The 23716-nt window shown below is 39.4% G+C and overlaps 1 protein-coding gene across 1 annotated transcript; it reads left to right on the top strand.

Moving 5' to 3' along the window:
• The first annotated feature begins 417 nt into the window (after nt 1-417).
• Nucleotides 418-3831, top strand: LOC146619975 (uncharacterized). Its single transcript, XM_085369264.1, has 2 exons — nt 418-759; nt 3201-3831. Exons 1-2 carry the CDS (start codon nt 500-502, stop codon nt 3469-3471), a joined length of 531 nt encoding a protein of 176 aa, XP_085225390.1. The 5' UTR covers nt 418-499; the 3' UTR covers nt 3472-3831.
• The last annotated feature ends 19885 nt before the right edge of the window (nt 3832-23716 follow it).

Below are 23716 nucleotides of genomic sequence, written 5' to 3'. Positions count from 1 at the left end.
AGGACTCTCCTCTTCGTGTTTTTGGGGGATGTTGCATAACAGGCAACCCACCCGCAGTAGATGTGCTCGGTGTGAGGTCTCGCAGCAAGCTATCAAATACGGCGCATTTCTGGGCTTTTAAAAAAAACGCTATGCGTCGCCAGGTGTTTCATCGGATTTGAGGTGTTACCTCCTTTGACAGTATCACAGTATCAGCTTAAAGCACTTGTTGCAGGCTGCTGAGTTTGCATATTTTGCTATGAAGTACAGCCAGACTTTTGACCGCTTCGCCTTGGACATTTTTAATCTGTAGCTCTGCTCTACGAACGCGATGGACGCGAATAAAACGCCCCAAACGCCCCTAATTTGACGCGTGTACATTCGCGTCTCAACGCGTGTCCAAGAAAAATCCATCGCGCCTCAAATGTGGGAGGAATGTGGGAGGGAGTTGTGCCAGACCGGTATCTTTGCAAGATGGCAGCTATCGAGCTAGCGCTTGAAGAGAGAGTCTCCCTTCTCTATGTACTGTGGAGAGCAGAGCAGCAGCGTAAAAGACGTCCTCGCCGTACCTGGGTCCATCAGGTCCTCCAGAGGCATGAGCAGTTTGGTGAGTTTCACCACTTGCTCCAGGAGCTGCGCCTGGATGACGGCCGATTCCAGCGCTATCACCGTCGGCCAGTTTGAGGACCTGCTTTCCCTCGTCGGTCCCAGCATCGCCCGCTTAAACACCAACTACAGACGCTCAATCCCACCTGCAGAGCGCCTGTCCGTCTGCCTGAGGTTAGTAAAACTATTTAATACGCTAGTCCTTTATTGATATCTGTGCTAATATGCTAATCCATCCAGTTATACACTGCTAACATGGATGTGCTATGCTAACAGTGAATGCTGTCGGTGTTTACTGAAAGCAAACTGTGGTACAGAGACGACTCTTTATAATATTTCTAGTGATACTCAGAAGCTCTCATCAAGTCCCGATTTAATTCGATTTATGCTGTTATCAGTGTTTGCATGATAGCATGGCTGTGGTGTCACATCAATGTATGCGCTCGGTGTTTGCTGATATCAAACTGTAGCATTAGGACCACTGAGTTAACCTTTGTAGTGATACTCACTCCTTTTTATTTAGACCTGGGGCCCGTTCTTCGTACGTCGCTTACTACATCCAAGATCAAATGACACATCCAAGATCAAATCATCGCGCTAACTCTGAGCTCGCTATTCCGGTTCCCCGAACACACCTGTTGTTGACGATTAGTATAGCTGGATGAAGTAATGTGAGATCACTGGGTGGCCCAACAGGGGCTACGCATCGATAGTAGAAACATTGATCGGCAACCCTTTGATTGGTCGGCGAAAATGTCGAAGGAGCGCGCTCGGTATTCTTCGGCAGCAGAGCAAGAACTCTTGAGTGAGGGATTTTAGGAGTTTCAGAGTCTAATTAAAACGCAAGGGAACACTGCAAAGGCTGCAAAAGCAAGGAGAGAGGGCTGGCAGAAAGTTGCTGACAAATTAAACTCGTAAGTAATTTAATAATAACAATAATAATGGAGTGGATCTATATAGCGCTCTTCAAGGCACCCAAAGCGTTTTACAATGCCACTATTCAGTCACTCTCACATTCACACACTGGTAGCTGTCACAGCTGCCCTGGGGCAGACTGACAGAAGCCAGGCTGCCATATCGCGCCATCGGCCCCTCTGGCCAACACCAGTAGGTGGTAGGGTAGATTTATCATATCACACTATATTATCCAATATTATATTACATTATATTATATTACATTATGTTATATTATATCCCCTTTCACATTAGAGCCACAACAGGACCCACTAGAACATGGGAACAAGTAAAAGTGAAATATAAGAATATTCTACAGAATGGTAATATTAATCACTTATATAGCTTTTCGTCTCTTGGACAGAGACCCTGAAATAATCTGTTTGTTTGTTTATAACAGCAACCAAGAAAAGGGGCAGCGCAAAAAAAGACAGGTGGTGGTCCTGCACCCCCTCGTCAACAAGTTGGTTAAGTAAATAATACCCTCACGGGAAAATCGATATCTCTCTATGAGCACACTGTCGCGCTGAGCTAAAGGATCCTGTCTGTCCCGCAATATACGCTGGATTCTGAGGACTCTCCTTATCAATCTTGCACCTTCCGCAATGGGTGGCTCGCGTATACGGACAGGACATGGCTGCGACAGGCTTCCCAAATCCACCTTCGCTTTTATAGCCGTGGTCTCCCATCTTGATTACACGAAGTAAATTGCAATTACTACTCTGAAATCTGAATTACATCTGTAATAATCACATACATGTAATAGAATGTTAATAGTACATTTCCCTTTTTTAGGAAATGACCTGTATGTATCTGTGTGAAATCAATAAAAGGATCAAGTGCTGCATTATCTTCAGTTACATTGATGTTATTTATTTATGGTACAACAGTGGTAAAATATCGCTGTTGCTTTCGTATACATGAAGCGGAAATACCTGAGTGGCCGCGATCTAATCCTGTTTACATAAAGTAAACCTGCTCCCGAGCAGGTTTACGCTTACGGCTCTGTTGCTATGACAGCAAGTCCCGGATGGGCTTCGAAGAACCGAACGATCCAGGATCACGCGAAATCGTCAACAGTCAAATCCGGCTAACTTACTTAGCGAGGTACGAAGAACGGGCCCCTGGTTTAATTCTGGGATAGTTGAATATTTGTATATAATCCCTGCAGCTGTCAGACTCTATAGCAGGGGTCACAGCCTTTATTAAAACAGAGTTAGATAAAACTGTGAACAGTTTGGTTCATCTCTAGTTACATGGTTCTATCTTGATAAGCTGTCTTATCACAGATTAATTTTTCAAAAATATTAATGATTTAAGCAAGGAAAGGGCTACATGTTAACACACAACTCTTTATTTCTATTAATGTCTTACTTCATTCCTACCTGATTGACATGTTTAGGAATTATGAGTGATTGGCTCACTGTAGTGGCAAAAGTTGCTACCAATCAAATTATGATATGTTAAAGTTAAAACAAAACACAACTGTTTTAGATATTATCTAATATACATTTTGTAATTATCCTTATAATTACAAAATGTTTTATGTAAGATTTAAGTTTTGTGATTTATATCTGACATCACAAAAGTATTTTGGAATTTGAATAATGTATTTTGTAACTGCAGTACACATAATACTGATTTTGAACAATTTTGTCCAGGTTCCTTGTCACCGGGGACTCCTTCAGGACCATCGCGTTCAGTTTCAGAGTCGGTGTGTCCACGGTGAGCCAGATCACCCCCAAGGCAGCGACGTCCATCTGGGACTGTCTAGTGGACGACTTCATGGCTGTGCCTTCACCTGGAGACTGGCGGTCCATCACAGAGGGATTCCAGGAGCGCTGGAACTTTCCTCTGTGCTGTGCAGCTCTGGATGGGAAGCACATCCAGACAAAGGCACCCCATATATCATATAGGAGACACACACATTGATATACACTAAATATTCATTTCATTTCTTTTTTGTGGTGCCCAAATTGATGCACCTGCTTGATTTTGTTTAAACAATTATTGCACACTTTCTGTAAATCCAGTAAACTTCTTTTCACTTCTCAAATATCACTGTGTGTGTCTCCTGTATGATATTTAACTGACATTTTTTATTGTAACAACCAACGATTTATACAGGAAAATAATGTCTATTAACAAGGTTGCCCAAACTTCTGCATCCCACTGTATCAGTATATTTTGTCATTAGTATAATATGAAATAAATTCTACATGTGTCAAGTTGTGTGCCAACATTTGCTGTGTAGTAGAACTGAGACATTAGTCATTATAAACATTTATTTGAAATAATATTAAAAGTCTCAAACAGAAAAACATTAAACATAAATATATAAAATATAAGAATTTACAGAGAGACAGGAATAAAAAGGACCAGCTGCTCTCCAGAGCAGGAACAAGGCTGAGGAGGAAATGCTCCATTGGAGACTGGTGTGGCCTCTTCAGGGACTCCAGGATGGCCAGCTCCACCGCCGATGGACCGTCCTGGGACCCGTCCCTCATCTGCCTCGGAGCCGTCCTCCTCTGTGGGCCTGTAAAACAGCACAAAACACAAAGAAATGAGAAGGCTGCTACTAGATTTTAATTTCAACATTGAAAAAAAAAAAAAAAACAATAACAGGATATAATCAGATTGGTTGTAGATATTTAGTAAAGGTGATCACAAGGGAATCCCACCGACTAAAAAGGTATCAGTGCTTGCTGTACATATCTGTGGGTGCAGCAGCAGGAGCTCAGGGACTGGGGATGCTCTGCTGCAGAATCAGTTGGTTCTATCAATACAGTATTAAATGTTAACAGGTTGGATATAATAATCGTAGAGTAGACAGTGGTCCCTCATTTATTGCAGGGGTTCTCAGAATAACTAGTCCCTGGTCACAGTTCTCACAATTGATTCTCAAAGTGCAAACCTTTGTAGATTGCAAAACGTAAAAGTATTATTATGCCGCGGTTTGTCTTCATCTGCCCGCCACTTTCGTGCGCCTTTTTCCCTCACGGTGCAGGTGTCTATTTCCGAATGAGGCTCATAGTTATGGGTGTTTTTGTGCTGTTTTTTCTATTGGACGCGATGGTTATCAAAACCAAACGTGATAAATTTGGCAAGCGCAGGAGATTTGTCAATCAGGCTGCAGAATGCAATGCTGTACTGTGCAATAAAAAATCAGCGAAAAAGCAAAGCAGTGACGGATGAACAGCGGGACCACTGTGTGCTGTTTATTAATAAACAATAAAATATATTCCTAAATGACAACATGCATAAAAGCAGAACGGTATTTGTACGTCAGTGGGAAAATAGCGGTGGCTTGCTAGCTTTTGTGCGGCTTCCCCGGGTCAGTGAAAACTTTCAAAAGAGAAATGAATGAACTTACCAGGTTGCCCGATCTCTTCACATATCTTCCTCCAAGCTCGGTCCTTTTTATTCCTGTCTCGGTACTGAAAGCAGCTGGTGTTGTACAGCTCCGAGTTGTTTGCTACCGCATTGATTAGCCTTCCCCTCCATTGAAGTATGAAAGGCTTTGGCTGGATCTGCCCCTTTGACCTAGGTAACAGCCACGTCACCAGGCTCCTGATTGGTTGTCGCGGCGCGATTTGACGCTGGAGTTCAGATTTTTCCAACTCCAGCGGTAGACGCGAAACGCGCGTATGCACAAAATGCAACACAAAAACTCACGCGCGTGGTTTTATTCGCGAGTCAAACGCGCCAGACGCGCTACACTGACGCGCGTTTCACGCGTTTTGGCGTTTTCGCGACGCAAATCTGCTTCCGAATTTTCGCGGGACCCGCAATCGCGCGTCATCGCGCCTTTCCATTGACTTTACATGTAAACCTGACGCTCTATTCGCGTCCATCGCGTTCGGTGTGAACACACCGTAACAGAACGTACGTACCTGGCCCCGCCTACTATCCTCGGAAACGTAAAATGATTGGCTAGAATCTAAAGTGTATCACAGCTCAGGAAAAAAAAGCACCGAAATAAAGCACCAAAATGTGCGCTGCTTTTCGGTCTGGTTACTACCGTTTATGTCAGAACGGCACCGGACACCGGTACCCATCCCTAATCTGAATTGTAACTTGAATAAATGCTTTTAAAAAGTGAATATGAATTAGCCTAATTTGAAATTCAATTTATTGGTTTGAAAATGATCATCACTAAACTGAAATCGAATTTTATAGTTTGAAAATGAATTCATTTGCTTTGAAACCGTATTTAATCCTTTAAAAATTTAGCTCTCGAATAATTTCGGATTCACTTCTCACCATTTAGTTTCAGTTCTACAATTCAGTTTTTTGGGACTTACATCCAGTTCCGGTTCAAGAGTAATCGAGCTTAGATTAATAGAACTACGTTTTACTAGTGGACCGAAAGTGTTACTGATGGGAATCTACAGCGTCTTGAGCTGAATTAAGACTTCAGAAGTCATTAGTCTTTGATTTTACTTATTTTCTGCTGTGTTTTACTTGCATCTATTTGAAAGAGTGAGTGTTAACACACAAAAAAATAATTTTATGTGCTGGAATGTGCAGAAAATAGGTTTAAATGTTAAACTAATTTCTTCCAGTCAGAGAATGTTGCATATAATTAAATTTTTGCTTGATGCATAAAGTTAAAAGATTAAAACTAATAAAACAAGTTTTAAAAAGAGACCTTTCCATTTGATTACATTTTGTATGATGGATTATGCAGAAAAAGTAGAATTGGGCTGAAAGATCTATCGCTTTATCACCTATTCAGGTTGTAAATCGTGTTTTTAAAAAGTAACTAAGTAATTAATTACTTTTGAAAATAAGTAATCTGTAAAGTAACAGGATTACTTTTGGGGGGAAGTAATCAGTAATTAGTTACTGATTACTTTTTTCAAGTAACTTGACCAACACTGGTGTTAACCAACACACCACCCCTACTGTATATAGGATTCATATTAACTTTTATCAGCCTCGGTATAGTTTGATTTTGGCATCCATGCACATATCTGACACTTGTTACACCAGCATGTTAATACACATATGCATGCTTACACTTTTTCACACTTTAACTGATATGCATGTGGGTCATTGCACATTACAAAACCAGAAAAAGGCGCAAAAATTAATAAAAATGGATAAATCTGATTGATCTTTTATTTCATTTTTAATTAACAGAGAAACTTCTGCTCTGTTAATTCACTGTGCTGTTTCTTTGCAAACAGGTACAGCAGAGCATACCCTTTTTTATTTCTTCTCATCTACTGTACATGATGCACACATGGCAAGCATAATCTACACAACATAATCTACATTTAGGTTTTCATCCATGGCTAATTTGAGGCAGCTTGTCTGACCATCTGGTTTGTTGCCTTTTAGTATTCTTTGCATCACTGCAGCAGCATACAGCAAATTGCCCTGCAACTTAATTAAAGCAACTTGTTTAACTTATCTGCAAAACGGCAATATGTTGATTGCAGTTTTTATTTTTTCTAAACTCGTTAGGTCTTTTTTTCCCAGAGGGCATTTAAGCTTATCGTATAGACGAGCGATCCGATCCTTTTCCCTAAGTCCCATTAAGAAATGACAGGGTCACAGTGAGCAAGCGTGCAAAATATCAGGACCCTGAAACTAAAGCAGCTAAATGCGATTCGGTCATTATTATTTTATTTTTGACAGCTGTGCTTTTCCTGTCACGAAATGTTGTCTTTTGTGGAAAAAACTGGTTTGACTGACAGTTGCCACGGGCAAAGGCAGAATTTCTGAACTTCAGCAACAAAACAAACCAGAAGGTATAAACCTGCCAAGAGTTTCTCAAGACGCTGAAAAAAAGTTATAGCTGCTTGTTAACATATATTTTACAGTTAGTTGCAAAAAATTACCTGTTTGTTCAGATTTTTTTTAACAATTATTAGTTAATCCTCTTTTTATGTTCATTTCTCAGGTACAGCAATGATGTTCTTGGGTCAGTTTGACCCAGTGCATGTTTAGTTGTTGTTTATATCTCATTATTAACTCCTTTACCAACTATTTCAATCACTATTTAGTGCAGTGGTGTTCTTTACCTGTCAAAGATCGTGGTTCACGGAGGATATATTACTCATTTTTCATTTAAAAAATGTACATTAAAACTTTTTTTAACGGGCAAAGGAAAGACTTACTCATCCATATGACATTTTTTTTATTTATTAAATTTTTTATTTTTTTTTAATGGAGTAATAATAGCTGAAAACATCTCTCTCCCGTCTGACAAGGCAAGTTTCTAGTGGCACAACCTATTGCTCTGCCTGTCTCTGAATCCCACAGAACAGCTGTTGAGTTATCCTGTGACTTATAGACCACAAGAGTGACAAAATATACATTTACATGCAAATTTACCCATGTAAAAGCATTTTATGCAGCACCTTTCAACTCTCTCCAGAAAGTTAGCCGTCTGTTTAGAGTCATCTTTCCAAGAATCATTTTCTGTATTGAGTTTGGCACGACCAGCTCAAAAGCTGACCTGACGTCTGTCACATGAGTCGCTGCCATTCTAGTGGCACAGTGTTTGTGATGTTTTGTGCATATAGATTTCCCTGTATGGTTGAGAATTAAAATATCATAAAAATATGATAAATGCTTATTTTACCTACTTTCACCTACTTTATTAAAAACAAAATAACAAAGTAGGTGATGGATGTAGAAGATTGTAAACACTTTTCATTTGATTCATTAGAAAAAATAAATCTGTCCTTTTGTGGTTAATTAATATTCCCTTTTTTGTGTTATTTGTACCACTTAATCCATTGCTTAAGCCACTCAAAAGCACTTACAATGCTTACGTGTATCACCAGCCCATACAGCAGCAGCTTCATGACTTCACAGTTCTTTCGCATTTCATTAACCTTCAGTTTGTCAGCTGGGATGGCGCCAAGTCTTTGCTACTTGCCGTCACAGAGATTTCGCCAAAAGCGCTGGAGGAACAATAGAAAGACGGGAGGAGGAGACAGACAGTTCGAATGGGAACGGGATAAGATGAGCTATTTTTACCTGTTCTCCAGGTTCAAAGAGCGAACAGGTGCTAGAGGAGTTCAGGTGTCCTAAAAGAGGGCCGGCACGCCATGAAAATTTGAGTGTCGTGTCAAAATGGCAACTGTTTTCTTCTCCATCTTCATCTCGCTCTCGCCGCTCTCTCTCAAAGATAGCTCTCTGTAGTCATGAATATTTCATTTTCATACTTCTGAAAAAGAGAAGTGTGGCGTTTGTACTTCGACTGCTCTGCATACTAACAAGGAGCTCTTTCCTTTTTGGGGGGAAAAAAAATTCTTGTGAAGTCAATAAATGTGATGAGAAATAAGGATGAGGGATGAACTCAGCGAGTGAAAGCAGCGGAGCCTCATCAGGAAAGTCAAATTTGCACTCGGTACCACTGATTGAACAACTTTGCAGAAATAATTTTTCTTTTTTTTTTAAAGGTATCCCTGAGTGAAAGCCTCCTTTGCTTAGCAGGTTTAGAGAGTTTAAATGAGAAAGTCCAAGTCGTAAATCTCCCAGGCTGTGAACAGTCTGCTGTGCATCGATTGGGGTCACGTCCTGTCTGTATCGTGCACAAGGACACCGAGCGATCGCTTTTTTGTTTGTTTTTTCTTTATCCTGACAGCCATTTACTTTTGACTTTGAAAAGTAATCAAAAAGCTGCCAACCTAAAGTCTGTTCATTGATTAAATGTCAAGCTGGTTGCAGTTTAAAAGATGCAATATTGTGCTTTTTCGTTATTTTCCTTTAGTGTAATATATGTTTGGTATTTTTTCTTTGCAGAACTCTGAATTGCTTAAAGTCCACACTAAAGGGAGTCATTCTGTCCCAGTAAACATTCTGACCTGCAGCGCATTTTGTTGGTAGTTGTTCACAGTTTCTTCCAATACTGATCTGCAGTTGACCATCTCACTTTCGGTAAATACCCATCTTTTTGCCATCAACATCATTCTCATCTCTTTCTTTCTGCGCAGACTTCTCTTAAGTTAATATTAACGTAATTTTTTAGCTAGTATTCAGTGTTTGCATACCATCCTTCGCGTTCATAACTTTGGAACCTGCGGATTTATGTTAGCAGAACAAGTGCTTCCTCTGCCGTTTCTGCCACTTGGTCAGATTGTTGGTCCACCGTCATCTAATCAGCTGTTAAAGCTTCTGGCCAGTTGTCCCAATTGTCTTTCTATTTCTCTCCCATGTTCTCTGAGGGCCCATGGGCACACCTGTTTCCACTTTCCTCATCATCTTCCTGCCCATAAAACCACCAGCTTGGCCTCCAGCCTTCACCAGATCATTACACCTATTTCAGTGACGACTAGTCAGGCAAAAGTTTGGTTATTTCTGAGTAACCTTTTCCCTGCTCATTGATTTTCTTGTCCCCATTAAGATTCTGGATTGTCTCATTCACCTGACTGCTCACTTTCCCTTGGACGTCACTGAGAGATGGGTTATATTCTTACTAGAGACTGATCTAAAGTTTTTCACCAGCTGTAACTCCCATGTCATATGGCTCCTCTGAATAAATCACTATCAACCTGAGCCTTCTTTTATAAATCATTCAAGCTACTACATCCCATGTTTCTTACAGAAAAACTTTGGAAGAGATGAACACTGGGTCAAAGTCATGACCTTACAATGGTCCCAAAGCCTCTGTCAGTGTCCTAGTTTACTCGTAAAGTTCATCCATGCAATCACAAGACACAATCTACTCGGGCTCTAAAAAACATAATTTTTACTCATGCCTGATGCATGACATGTGACTTTTCTAGTAAATGAAAAATTTCAGTACCGGTAATAGGAACCAAGTAACATTTGAATAACAAAAACCTTAATATTTAATTAAATATTCTATTGAACAATACATTCATGTCACCACAGCCAGTAACAGAACAGCTCTTTCACTGCAGGGGTATCACTCTCCTTGAAGTTTTGTTTGTGTATACAGGAAATAAAAGAGGCACTAAATTTTCTGATGTTTTTTCTCTTTTGCCAGTTTGCCTGAAGAAAATGTTAAGATTGATCTCTGCGCTGACTGAAAAAACCCTAAACAAACATCCCACTGCAGCAACACGCTCAGTCAAAAGTAATAAAAATATGATGTAAAGATTTGTTTTTAGGGCCAAAATGAATTCTTTTGATTCTGAAGCGGCAAAAACTGCTAAAGTTTTATGGAAGTTTTTGACAACGCATAACTCATCGTGCATTGGAGAGCGTGTGTGTGACAGAAGGCTTTAGAAAGAAAGTGCTACACTAACTTGTTAAGCTCCTTTATATGCAGTGTGAAGATGGTCGTTTTGGATGGGGCATGATTTAAACATTGAAAACAACTTTTTCAAAAGTGAGAGAAAATAAAAGGCAACATTTAAAAAAAATCAGCCCTGATGCCCAACACCTGAATTTCGACTGCGTGAGAGAATAAAGGGGCTACGTGCAGTTTTATTTCAGCTTTATCATAAAGTCTTTGCTGTGCAGTTCCTTCTATGTTCTCTCTATGATATACACTTTTTATGCTTTAAAAAAAAACGCATAGGTGGAGAAACAAAACAGCAGAAAAACACAGATAAAGTATTATTATTCAGACAGAGAGGAGGGGGGGAAAAGTTTGTCTTGTTATTCTGAAATTGTACATTTCACATCTCAAGGCTCCACCTGCAGCTGAGATAAATAATCGTGGTGTACAGTTTATCGGCTCCGACAGGCCTGTTTCCCCCTCACCTTTCCCCCATGCTTTCAGAAACAGCCAGAGCTGAATAGGCTTGCTGTAGAAATCCTTGAATACAGAAGATTTCCGGTGTGATTTTAAAAACCACCGTCTTCTTGTGCAATTCATTCTCACGTCTATCAGTCCCCTCGGTTATTCTGAACATTACGTCTTGTTTCCCCACTAAGTTCATCCTTTTTTTACCATTTTTCCAGAATGTGCTTCTTTTCTTGGTGCTGTCCATCTTATTTCAAAGGTTTGATTGTAATTCATAAAACATCCAAGGACACCCCTGCTTCTTTAGTGTGCATGTGTGTCCAAGGAGAAGACCAGCGTGGTGCTGCCGAGGCCTAAATCTGTCTCCAACTCTTAATTAAACCATGGGCTCCAGTGGCCCTAACTTATTAAAGACCTAGAGAGTGAAACACCACCTCAACCCTACACACACAGATACACACACACAGAGACAGGCCGATGTACTCAGACACATCTGTAAGCTCAAAACATCCCACCTTTAAGCTACCAATGATTTAATGCATCTCAATATTTCACCTTCCCCGTCTGCTTAGTGACCCACTTGCAAGGAAATAAATTATTTCCCGGACTCTTTTAGGAGCTGCTCGAAAGTATGGAAGGAGATCAGCAAGGATGGCTACTAAGTGGAGACTACAGTTTTAAAAATAGCTTTGAAGGAACTTATGCTTTATTACTTGACGCGGTAAATGCAGACAGGCGAAAGGTGGAGAAGCTTAAAGAAAGAGGCGTGCTGCATGAAACAACATTAAAATGCAACCAAATAAGAATTCAAGACAGGATTGTGCAGGAAAGGCTTACTGCCTCAGTGTTTACAGGTTTTTGGAAAGAAACATCAGCCTGTCGATATTTTCCCACTCGAGGGACGAAAAGGCAGGTCGCCACATTTCCCCCAGTGCTAAAACTCGCTCTCACAGGGAACTTGTAGCTGGAACACACAAGTACTTTTTATGCCAGTTTTGAAAGTCGTGGGTAGAGTCTGTTGTGTTCCCTCCAGCAGTCCAGCAGAACCTCCACACTGGGTTAAATGAGTGTAGGGAAGAGTGTAGCTCAGAGGCTGTACCCCTCTGGTCTTCAAGAAACTCCCAGGGGGGGTGGTTATATCTGGAGTGGGCGCATCCTTAGCAGCCTTGACGAGTGTGGTAAATAAAAATGAATGATGAATAATCATCTAATCAAACATGTCATATAATCCAGTGGTAATTTTGTTAACCAAGATTTTTTTTTTCTGCCAAAAACAAGACGATAACTAAATAAAAACTACTGGACGAGGATAAAAAAATCATGATGAAATGAAATGGATATGCGAATGACCACGCCAGACCCGGTGGCATGTTCATGCTTTGCAGCATCTTTATTAACCACTTTTCCAACACGCGGTTGCTGTACACTCACAATGGGCTGCAACAACCACAACCACAGGCTGGGACATGATTGTGGATGCTGTGCAGGTGCATCCGCCTTCCCTGCACGGCACCGCAGACCACGCCCTGCCACAGGATACAAGAGGAGATGAAAATATTCCGGAGGGATGAGATCTAATCAGAGCTAATTCAGATGTGTGGAAAAAAAACTGGGACGAGTTGATCCAGTCAGAAATGATCTCCTCGAGCAGCACCCTGAGATGCACAACCCTCAGATCTGCGTGCAACATGTTCAGCTAACTCTCATGCTCCTCTTTCTCATGAAAATGTGACAATAGGTCAGCGACTGAGAGGAACAGTTGACATATTGGACACATTTCACACTTAATGTCAAGGAAAATAAGACGCTTTTATACTTTAGTCAACTGGATGAACTTTTTTACATTTAGTCTACTATAATCTTTTATTTAACTGGCTAAAGCTTAAATAATTTATGACTAAAACTAAATTTTCTGTCAAAATTCACACTGATAAACAAAGTTCATTACATCACTTGATTTTAAAGCATTTGAATCCGCTTAACTTTGTTCATTTATATGAAGTTTTATTACATAAACATTATTAACAGTATTATTGTGGATGATATAATGTTGCACAGCCCTAGCTGGCAGCGTCTGATTGAACTGCACTGAGTATTTGTAGTGTCATATGCACTTTTTTAGGGGAAAGGTTAAAAATTAAAAAGTTTGCGACTGCAGTGCACATGGGAAACCAGCAAAGTTCAAGTAAAGAATTTTTTTTCTTAATGTTGACTGGTAAAAAAATAATGCCAAGGCTTCTAACATCCGTAACACTGCCATTGAGGTTAATCAATACTGCAGAAAATTTGTTTGTGATGTCGACTTGTACTAGAATATTTATAGTGTCCTCCTCAATCTACGTACTGGAAATGCATGTCATGGGTCACCTGAAACATATTTTCCCTCTGGTCCAATTGTACTGCAGCATAATGAAAACACACTCATACAAATATACTATGTATATCATCATAAATAATTCCCACCGCAAGCATTAATATTCATGGATTTAAATCATGAAAATTCTGATTCCTACCTCATATATTCTCAGTTGGGTTTTTTGACAGCCTCCCCTCTTACAGTTATTAATGTGAAAAAGTCCAGAGAACTGAAATGTTTAAACTGCTGCCAAAAGAGGATGGAAAAGCATTTAACATTTGGCTGAATCACTGACAGCTTGGGGCTCATTTTTATTGGAGGTTAAAAAGATATCAGCAATTGACATCTATTCATTACCTGGAAATCAGACTGCGGCTACAATAATATGAGGTTATTCTGCACAAAATCTTATATTTCAGCTCCATTGCTTGTATTCATTTGCTGGATTATTACTGTATCATCAAAATTATAAACTAACCCACTCTCTGTGCGTTAACTGGGGTGACAAAATCTAAAAGAATAAATGCTTAACCATATTCAAGTTGAAACTTAACAAACCACATAATATCTGGTGTTTCTGTTGTCTCAGTATCTGTTTAGTATGCAAGGAAGTTGCAGTCAACCACTGAATAATACGTCTTGATGCATTCTCAATCATCCAGGAAAGTAAATCTCCAAAAGAAGTCACTTGGATTAATGACGAAACGTTTCTCCCACAAAACGCTACGCCCAGATGAACAGGATCAACTTTTGGACACTGAATAATACCTTTCTACAACAACTCACAGCAAAATACAGATGAAATTCAATGCCTATATCAGACACCTAATAACTAAATACATCGGCAGCATTGTTATATGAGCATATTGTATATTATAAAAGCTTCGCTGATACACGTTTATTAATGCAGGATTAAATTCATGAATTCAGCTACAGGGGAACATCAGAGCAGGCTTTATCCATCAGTTTCCATACCATCTGTTGGCAACTTTCACAACAAAATACCTGGCTTTCCATCCAAATGCATCTGTCTGATAGCTGCCTGTCACACCTGGATCACACTGACACCTGCAAATTCTACACAGACTACCAACCAGGAGAGCACTGATCACAGACACAAACAGACATTTGATGTGCTCATTAAAACCAGCTAGAAACATTAATACCCCATAACAGAAGGAGCTGTCTTACCTGAAACAAGCTGCTTGTTCAGTTTGTTCCTCAGCCAGTCAGCTAACGTTACCATGAAACACTGTCAGCTCCAGAGGCTCAGTTACCGTTAAATTTACTCCCACCTTTCACCTGTGTTCTCAAAATATGCACTGTCACCATCGCTGTCACCTTTCCCATCACTGTTTGGTTCTTTATTTCTCACTTTTATTTACTAAGACTATAATAAATCCATGTAGTAGGTGGTGGCTAAATATTTCACAAGCATAATGCATTCACTTGAGAAACGTACACGCATTTCTGGATTAACCATACAAGATTTTAATAAAAATCAATCAATAAAAATTATTTCTTTTTATGAATTCAACAACTCAAGGTCTCAAGAGAGGCTGCTCATTGATCTGAGGGCCTATTCTGATTGGATTAAATGAGAATAAGATCTTTAGGGATTAGCCCAAAGCCTCTATAAATAACGTAGACGGTATAATTAGTAGTTTGTTTGTTTGTTTTTTAACTTTGACACCTCGTGAGATTACAGTTTTTCAAATGGAAAGTGTATTGTGGCATGCGTAACACTGCAGTGGTTCTCCATGACAAGTTTATGGAAGTGTCCCATTATTTTATTTATTTTTAACTGTCCTGTTTTATCTCAAACTTTTGACCTAATAACTCAAAAATTTCCAGGGGTTTTTGTCTCTTCTTAATTATATAAATAACACAAATTTTTGACTCACAAGTTTCAGTAGTTATGGCCCTGGTGGCCATGGTTCGTTGTCTTTTCGGTCTTAGGCTACTTGTTACCTCCACATATCACCTGGACTACTTGGGAACATAACAGTCACACCTGAAACAAAGTACTGTTGCAGGCGGAAGCTGATTACTAGTTGAAGCTTATTTTGAGCGCTGAAAAACAAACAAAACAGTAAATCCAATTTTTTTATTTTTATAAAACCCCTTGAAAATAAATTCTGCAATTCAATCACACATTTATTGTTTCATTTAGAATCCACTGTGGTGGCGTACAGAGGCAAGAAGAAGAGGCTTTTGTCCAACAACTTGTGGGTGTAATAGTGTGTGTGGTTTCTAAAGAAGCGAATACAGTGCACAGTGATTTTAATTATCTTGCAATATTACTTCTATTATGGGCAACGGCTTGTGAGGTCTAAAGAGTTCCACAGTGTATTAAACTTTAATTATGACATTGCAGCCATACGGAACCTTTTTCACAACAGGAAACTTGACCTGCAAACCACGTACTAAATATTCACAGCAAGGATGGAGGATTCATGTAATTACTGACATAAATAAACGCTGTATTTGTCCTGTTCAGAACTGTGGTATTTTTCTTGCTCCATCGCCACAATGGCTTTTAGTCAGGCGTTTAAATAGACTGGATTCCTATTATTGCTCTAACACCTGTGCTTTTTCTTATGTGTCATATTGACAGTGCTTCACTATTAGCCTACACAAGTTTAATAGCAAAAGGCGCATTGCAATGTTAATTATGGCTTATTTGCTTAAGTAAAACACTAATATGCATTAAAAGTTAATGCAAAAATGTTTTAAATACCTCATTAGCTGTGACCAGTGCAATAAATGTACATATGATTCGTAAAATATGTGCTGGTTAGTTTGAGTGGATTTCTGTAGGCGCTAAAACTCCCAAAACAGGTCTTGTACTTAATGTCTTTTCATTACCAGAGGTATACTGTATAGGCCTGTCAGAAGCAAACTGGCTCAATTATTTGTTTTCATTGGTTTCAACTGCTAATGTCTCTCTAAGCATACAGGTTATATTATTTTAATGGATGTAGCTGAATGAATCTACAATGTAGAAACCTCTGCCTCATGTTGAAAGGAAAAAATGTTAAAGACTGGAAAACAAAATAAGATAGAGGGAAAAAATAAATATAATACTCCAACACGCTCATGAATAATCTTATTTTGAAAGCCAAATTCAAATCTCCAATCCAGATGTGACAGTTTTGACACATGACGCATTTTAGTATTAATTCAGTCTGACAGATTTAAAATCAGAGAATCCAGAGAGAGGGGACGGCGAACATAGGAGTGTCAAGGGTGGTTCAGGAGACAGCGAGACAATAGATGAGTCCACGGGACAAACTGACAGACACCAAAGGATGAATCACACTTGCGCTAAGAATGAATTGCTCCTCATGTGTGTTGGGTGAGGAGGTTATCTGGGTCTTTATGAGTTTATGCGTGTGTCGTGGCAGTGCTAGAGGAGATAGCAGCATTTGCCCTGTGACGAGGCACTGCAGATTGTTGTGAAGTGAGAAGCCAGTTCAGATCTTGCGTAGCACTGTGCATGTCACATTGGATCTGATGGCACTGAGTTAAAGGGGAAACAGCGGGGCCATCACATTTAACAGCCTCTCTGTCCTGCTGATGATGAGTGGAGGATGAATCCAAAAGCAAAAACAAAAAGAAAGAAAAAGTCCAGCAGCATGGCAGCTCTGTCCACTGGGACAAGCCGGAGGCAATGACCAGAACATGCTGCAAGGTCACCTACACAGCGTTCACAAGGACAAAGTCAAAATCATTGTTTTTCAAAAATTTGCATGTAAATCAAATTAGTTTTAGCATATTTCAAGTCATTTCCAGGGTGTGTGATTTGCTTATTACTGACAAATTTAAGTGTTTAATCTACTTGAAACATACTCAATTTGTAAAACTTTCCTGAGATCTAGTGTTAAAAGTAATCTCACTACTGTCATTAGTGCTGTAAACAATCACCTTTTCAAATAAAATATCATCTCGGACAGCTCAGATCAGAAAATCAGAAAGGTACAGTTGTTTCAATTAAAACAATTCAGTGGCCTGTATGCACAAATAGACAAGCCTGTGAAATACTGAGAGATTATAGTCTGGTCAGATGAGACCAAAACTGAACTCTTTGGATGCCATAATACATTCCATGTTTGGAGATCAAAAGGCATTGCATATCACCCCAAAAACACCCTCCAACAGTGAAGGTTGGAGTCGGGAACATCATGGCGTCGGGCTAGTTTTCAGCGTACGCCACTGACATACTTCACATAATTGCTAAAAGCTGCTGTTATCTACCAGGATGTTGAAGATAAAACTAGAGTGGAGGTTTCAGGAAGAAAACGATCCCAAACACACAGCCAAGGAAACTCTCAGTTGGTTTCAGAGAAAAAAATAAAGCTGCTAGAATGGCCCAGCCAATCACCTGACCTGTAACCAACTGACAAGCTATGGACAAAACCTTCAGGATTTAAAGATTGTTTGTGTGGAAGAATTCTGCAAAATCACACCTGGGTAATGCATGTGCATGTGTCTATACAGGAGGTGTCTTGAAGCTCTCATCACCAAGAAAGGCTTTTGTATGAAGTATTACATACATTTCAGTAAGCTTGTGGTTTGATGGTTTGATTTCTTTGCATGTGTGGATTGGATGGGCTGTTATCAACATCTGCTACAAATTACTTAGAAAATTGGTGACATGTCCAAATCTTAACCAGCTGTTGTGGCTCTTAGGGTCTGATCTGCTGACAGTAAGTAATTGTGACAATATTTAGAAAATAAATAAGCATGTTTATGCATGTTTTTATGTGTTTATTCATCAGATCAGGTTTAAGGTCGCAGGAGGAGGAGGTGGAGTGGTAGAAGGAGCAGATGAAGGAGGTAGATGAAGAAGAGGAGGAGTAAAAGATAATGAAAATATAAATGCGTAAATCTTAAATGGGATAGCACAACCTTTGGGAGTGAACAAATCAAAAAAACAAATGTAATTTAAAAAAAGGAAACACGACAACTAAAGGGAATGATCACAGAATTATTTCCTTCTTGAAGAAAAACAGCTAACGCAGTCAAGCATACTCTCACGGAGGAGCTGTAGACTCTTTCATAAACAGAAATATCCATCAGTTCTAGACTTCAGACAGTGATTAACTGCAAAGTATTTTCATCCCGGTATTAAAAACAGTCCTATGTAAAATTATTCTGGTTTGTCCAATTAATTTTGAACTTCTAAAAATGGGGGATTTACATATAAAATGAGTTACCTAAATACTTTTGTTAAACTTGTTGAATTAAAGCACTTTAATCACATCTTGACTGTTTTATTTAAAATCCGCTGTGGTGGTGTACAGAAACATTACTATTTTTTTCCAGTTTCAATGTCCAAGAATTTATGGACCTAATTATATTTGTGATGAGCTCCGAGATTAGACTCCAAGCTCAAACTGCATCCTGCTGCTTTGTTGAATCATTTCAAATGTGAGTTATCTGATTTAAATGGAGATTAATTTAAAATATTCATGTACAGATAAAGGCTTGATTTCATTTTTAAAATGACTAATTTAACATTGTTACATTTAAATTTGCTCCAATTTTTTAAATCAGTGTTATTGCCACAAAAAAATCCACATTAAAAGTACATTTACTCTTTCTTCTGAGCTGAAAAATCCAAGACTCATACATATGCAATTAAGTTATATATCAAATATTTAACTGCTGAACACAGGAATCCCTCTGATGATAAATGTGAAATGTAAAAGTAAGCTTTAAACCCACATCTTCCTGCACTGTGTTGGTCAAACATCCAAGTGAGATGATAACAGTGCACAGAGAAGTCAGACACAGCTCGTTTAAGCCACAGATTGAGAGACTGAGTGAAACAAGCCAGCGGATAGACAAAAGCGCATCTATAGTATTTATAGGCTTAGCAATCAAAGGCGTGAAGGCGGAAAATTATGACGCAATTATGTGAAAGCTCACAGCTGTCAATCTCATATTTGATAGAGCGAGAGGGAGACTCAGCTGGAGTTGGAGAGAAAGACAGAAAGATGGAGAGGAACAGATCAAAGAAGGAGGTGGAAGAGAATGAGGATGGAGGGTGACTGGGCTGGAAAGACCATCAGTTCTTCTGCTTACTATTCAGAAATGTTTAGAAGAAAGTAATCAAATGTGAGGCTCTGCAATGAGGCAATAGACCTGGCTGTAATGCAATCATGTGTGGTGTAAGGAAACCACCGGTACGGCTCTGCTGGTGTCATTGATCAGGCTTTGAGGGCTTGAAAAAAATCATGACATTAAAACGTACTGACAAACAGAGTGCTTGACAGAGGGTAAAAGCCTGAAAATGTGTAGCCATTCTATTTCTCATCATACTGGCATTATTAAATAACCTTTATCTAGTAGGTGTCCTTATAGCTACCTTTCTGTGCCTCCCTGTCTATAGTTAAATCATATACAAACGTGATTGAATAAAGTCGTCTGCTGCAAGACATCTAATGAGGAAAAACTGTATGCATTCATGTAGGTTTAAAAACCCGTGGTAGTGGCCTCGTCCATCTTTTCCTGACATCAGAGTCACTTCCCAGATGGGGGGTGCGTTCAGATTTCCGTCTGTGCCCAAAAAACTTCCTGGAAACCCCGGAGATTTAATTAATCTTCATTTCCCTCCTGCTGCTTTGTGCCGTGGCCTCATCTCTCTCTGCAACATCACCTCTCTCCCTCCCTGAAATGAAACCTCATGTGAAAAAACTTCCTGCTGAGTGAGGCTGACACATTGTGCGTGTTTGCGTAAAAAAGAACCAGCCTGCGTGTATGCATGAGCAAATGGGTGGAATCACATCACCAGCGTTGTGAACATGAGCCATGAGTGTGAAGGAGAAATATAGACCCACTTCTCTGGCAGAATTACGATCCTGGATGCAATTCAAGAACGGGAGGACTTTGTGTGCTCGGAACAGCAGAGAAACTAAGCCTGTGAAGAAGTTATTAGTCCTTGCTAACATAAATAGCACCTGTCATATGAGTGCTGCGTTTAGTCACAACATTACTATGCATGAAGCTCACAGGGCCCCCGTGTTTCCCATCACATTGCCTTTAAGGAGAAGCATAGAGAAAGAGAAAGAAGCCAGAGAGGGCACTTTTCCCTGCCACATGAAACTCCAACCTAAATATTGCAATGCTTCCTTGAACGTTCACCTGCAATTTCACCGCTACTTGAAAAACCCAAATAAGCCACATCAAGTGATTTACAGAGAGCTGGTGGCTTCACCCCAGCATCCCTGTCTCCAGCCTCTCGGCCTGTTGTTTCTGTCTCCAGCATGGAACCCGACTGAATAATTGAACAGCGAACAGAAGATTCACGAAAAGATTGGCTGCCAGAGCGCTCCAGGGGCCCAATGCTCAACAAAAATCCCCAGAAACTGTGAGAGAAAGCAAGAAGCTCATCCATATTTACTGTCTCATCACATCTCTGTACGCTGGGGGAGGGAAGGAGCTGAACGCTTCGATTCAAGTACGAATGTGGAGGTGATCCAAAGTTTTTAAAAGCAAAGCCATGGTTGCTTTGGTGCGGGGAAGTATTTTTTTCCCACTTCTAGCCAAAAACTGCTCTTTTGATGCTAACAGTGGGCCACTACTGTGCAGATGGAGGAAACCACAGAAACAATCATAGTAACAGTGACGGTAATGAATGAAACTCGAATGACACAGTTTTTTTAACCTGTCTGTTAAATTATGTTATGTGTATGATCAACGAAACAGCAGCTTTGGAGTACAAAGGTTTGTCACTAAAAATAAAGAAGGCATATGCAGCATTAGACCCAGAAAAGTCAAGACCATTTATTTTTATTTGCTAAACTCAAGTAAATAAAACTCTTTTCCTCAAGGGGCTGTACAGTTTCTAGAGCACATGTCACTCTCTCTTTGTAAGACGCTGAGCTCAGATAACAAAAAACTGCATTAATAACTACATTTAGTAATAAACTCATATACACTTGCCTCTATTATTTAGTGAGATCTGTTAGCTGGCTGTAAGTCTCTGAACTAACTAAAAATACTGATACATATATTTGCAAAAAGTTTCGTCAAATATCCAGCTGCATACAAACAGCTGTATAAATGTGTAAATTATGGGTGTCTTATCAGTGCAAGTGGCTTTCAGTTGTTTGATATACTTGAAATAACAAAAAGCACCAACAAACTCCAGAAGAATGGATAAAAAATGGTAAAATCATGCAAAATGGGGTGAAATCTAGCCTTTTTTTATTGGTAAAGAATTAAGACTGCATTTGAGCTAGGCAGTCTGGAGAGTATAGCCTGGAGTGTTAGGTGTGGCTGTGTGCAGGCAGGAATAGGACCCACGGTGCAGACTCCGGAGACAGATGTGAACTCAAAAACAACTTTAATGTTAAACTCAAATATAACATAACTGGAAAAATCAAAATAAACTTACACCAGGAGGAATGACAGAACACACAGCTAGGAAAACGGTAGATCGCGACACGGACACAGAGAAACACAGGGCTTAAATACACAGAGGGAGCAATCAGGGAATGAATAACAGGAGGGAAACACAGCTGGGGCAAATCAGAACTGACGAGACAAAAGGAAGCGTAAACTGAACACACTGAGATAAGACACAGACCTTCAAAGTAAAACAGGAAACACATAACACAGGCTCACATGCAGGCACTACAGAGGGAACAGAGACGTGGGACCAGGGCAGACACAAACACTGACTGAACACGGGGATATAGGAACTAAGGATACATAGAGACGCGAACTAGACAAGGGGATACAGGTGATAGGGGAGACAGAGCAACTAAAGAAGACAGAGACATAAACCATAAGACGGAACTCAAAGAAACCAAAAACTAGGAAGTATAAATAATATCAAAAACTCAAAAACCCTGGGTCGACGACCCAGGCATCCTAACATGGAGTGTTGTATCTGAGTGTAAAACAGTGAGTTGGCTTTATGCATCCATATAAAAAACAGTCTTATTAAATGGGCTACCCCTGCAGTTCATCTGGTAAAGCATGCCCCGCAATGTACTGCAGCCGACGTCCTTTTTGCATGCAGCAGTTCACTGCGTGTCATTCATCCTCTCTCTCCCTAATTCCTTTCTCTGTCTTCCTCTCTGTACTGTCTTGTCGAATAAGAGCCATAAAAGCCCAAAACTGCATGTAGCCCAGGGAACATCCCCTTATTTTTGCTTTCTAGGTAAATCTATCAGTTACAAGTGTGACAAAATATCAGAATTGCCTTTTTCTCCACAGGAACACTGTATTTGATTTATTTGCCTTTATTTGACCAGCATGAATTGAAGCCACATACTACAGCCTTCCTTGGGGCATTTTGAAGCTGTTTTGGAGAAGCTCTACCTAGAAATGTCTTTAAAGTACATAACAGCAAAATAAGAAAGGTATCCTGACAACATATACACACAGTAAATCACAAAAGGCACAACTCAACAAAACTGTTTGTAGAATACAATTTTGTAAATAAACCATTGCACAAAATGTAAAGAGTTGTATGATTTAAAAAAAACAAAAAACAAGAGAGCAGATCATTGACGACTGCATGAAATAATGCTTTAACAACAGTTTCACTATTCTAGTCAGTATAAACTTAGAGGTTTGTGGACTTCCTTAAACGGAATAATATGAAGCTTTAGATGAGCACACCTTACAATTTCTATTGTCCTCTTCTTGTCACTTAAACAGAAATATTGATAAGAGCTGTCCAAGTACAATAGGATGGGAACCTGAACTGACAGGAACCTGATAATGTGTGTATTATAGATATGCTTAAATTTTAATAAAAGAAATAGATTTAAAAAATAATAGTTAGACCTTATCAGCTTGCTATCTGGAATTTCTATTGCTTAATTATTCAATTCAGTTCATTTCAATTTTATTTTTATGGCACTAAATTACAGCAACACTAATTATATGGTAAAAACCCTATAGTAATACAGTACATAGTAATAATATGTTAATATAATATATGTAATGTAAGTACATATTACTATTAATGGTGCTGGTGAGCTTGTATAATTGAGAAAATAATAATTATATGTTTCTTATGTGTCATTTTGGTTCCTCTTGGTGGGTTGTTACTAGGCAACATGCTGATGTCCTAATAGCCGATACAGATAAAAAGCTTCAGGGGCCTTAGATGTACCTGTGTG

The sequence above is a fragment of the Diplotaxodon limnothrissa genome, linkage group LG13 (assembly GCF_057381915.1).
Source record: "Diplotaxodon limnothrissa isolate DT_005_m linkage group LG13, D_limnothrissa_male_GT1.1, whole genome shotgun sequence".
NCBI classification, from domain to species: Eukaryota; Metazoa; Chordata; class Actinopteri; order Cichliformes; family Cichlidae; genus Diplotaxodon; species Diplotaxodon limnothrissa.
This window is presented reverse-complemented; position numbering and strand designations above follow the sequence as displayed.

Excerpts from the sequence above, each read along its gene's own strand:
- LOC146619975 (XM_085369264.1), top strand. The coding sequence starts at position 500 with ATGTACTGTGGAGAGCAGAGCAGCAGCGTAAAAGACGTCCTCGCCGTA. Across the intron at positions 760-3,200 it reads CGCCTGTCCGTCTGCCTGAG|GTTCCTTGTCACCGGGGACT; the intron begins GTTAGTAAAACT and ends AATTTTGTCCAG.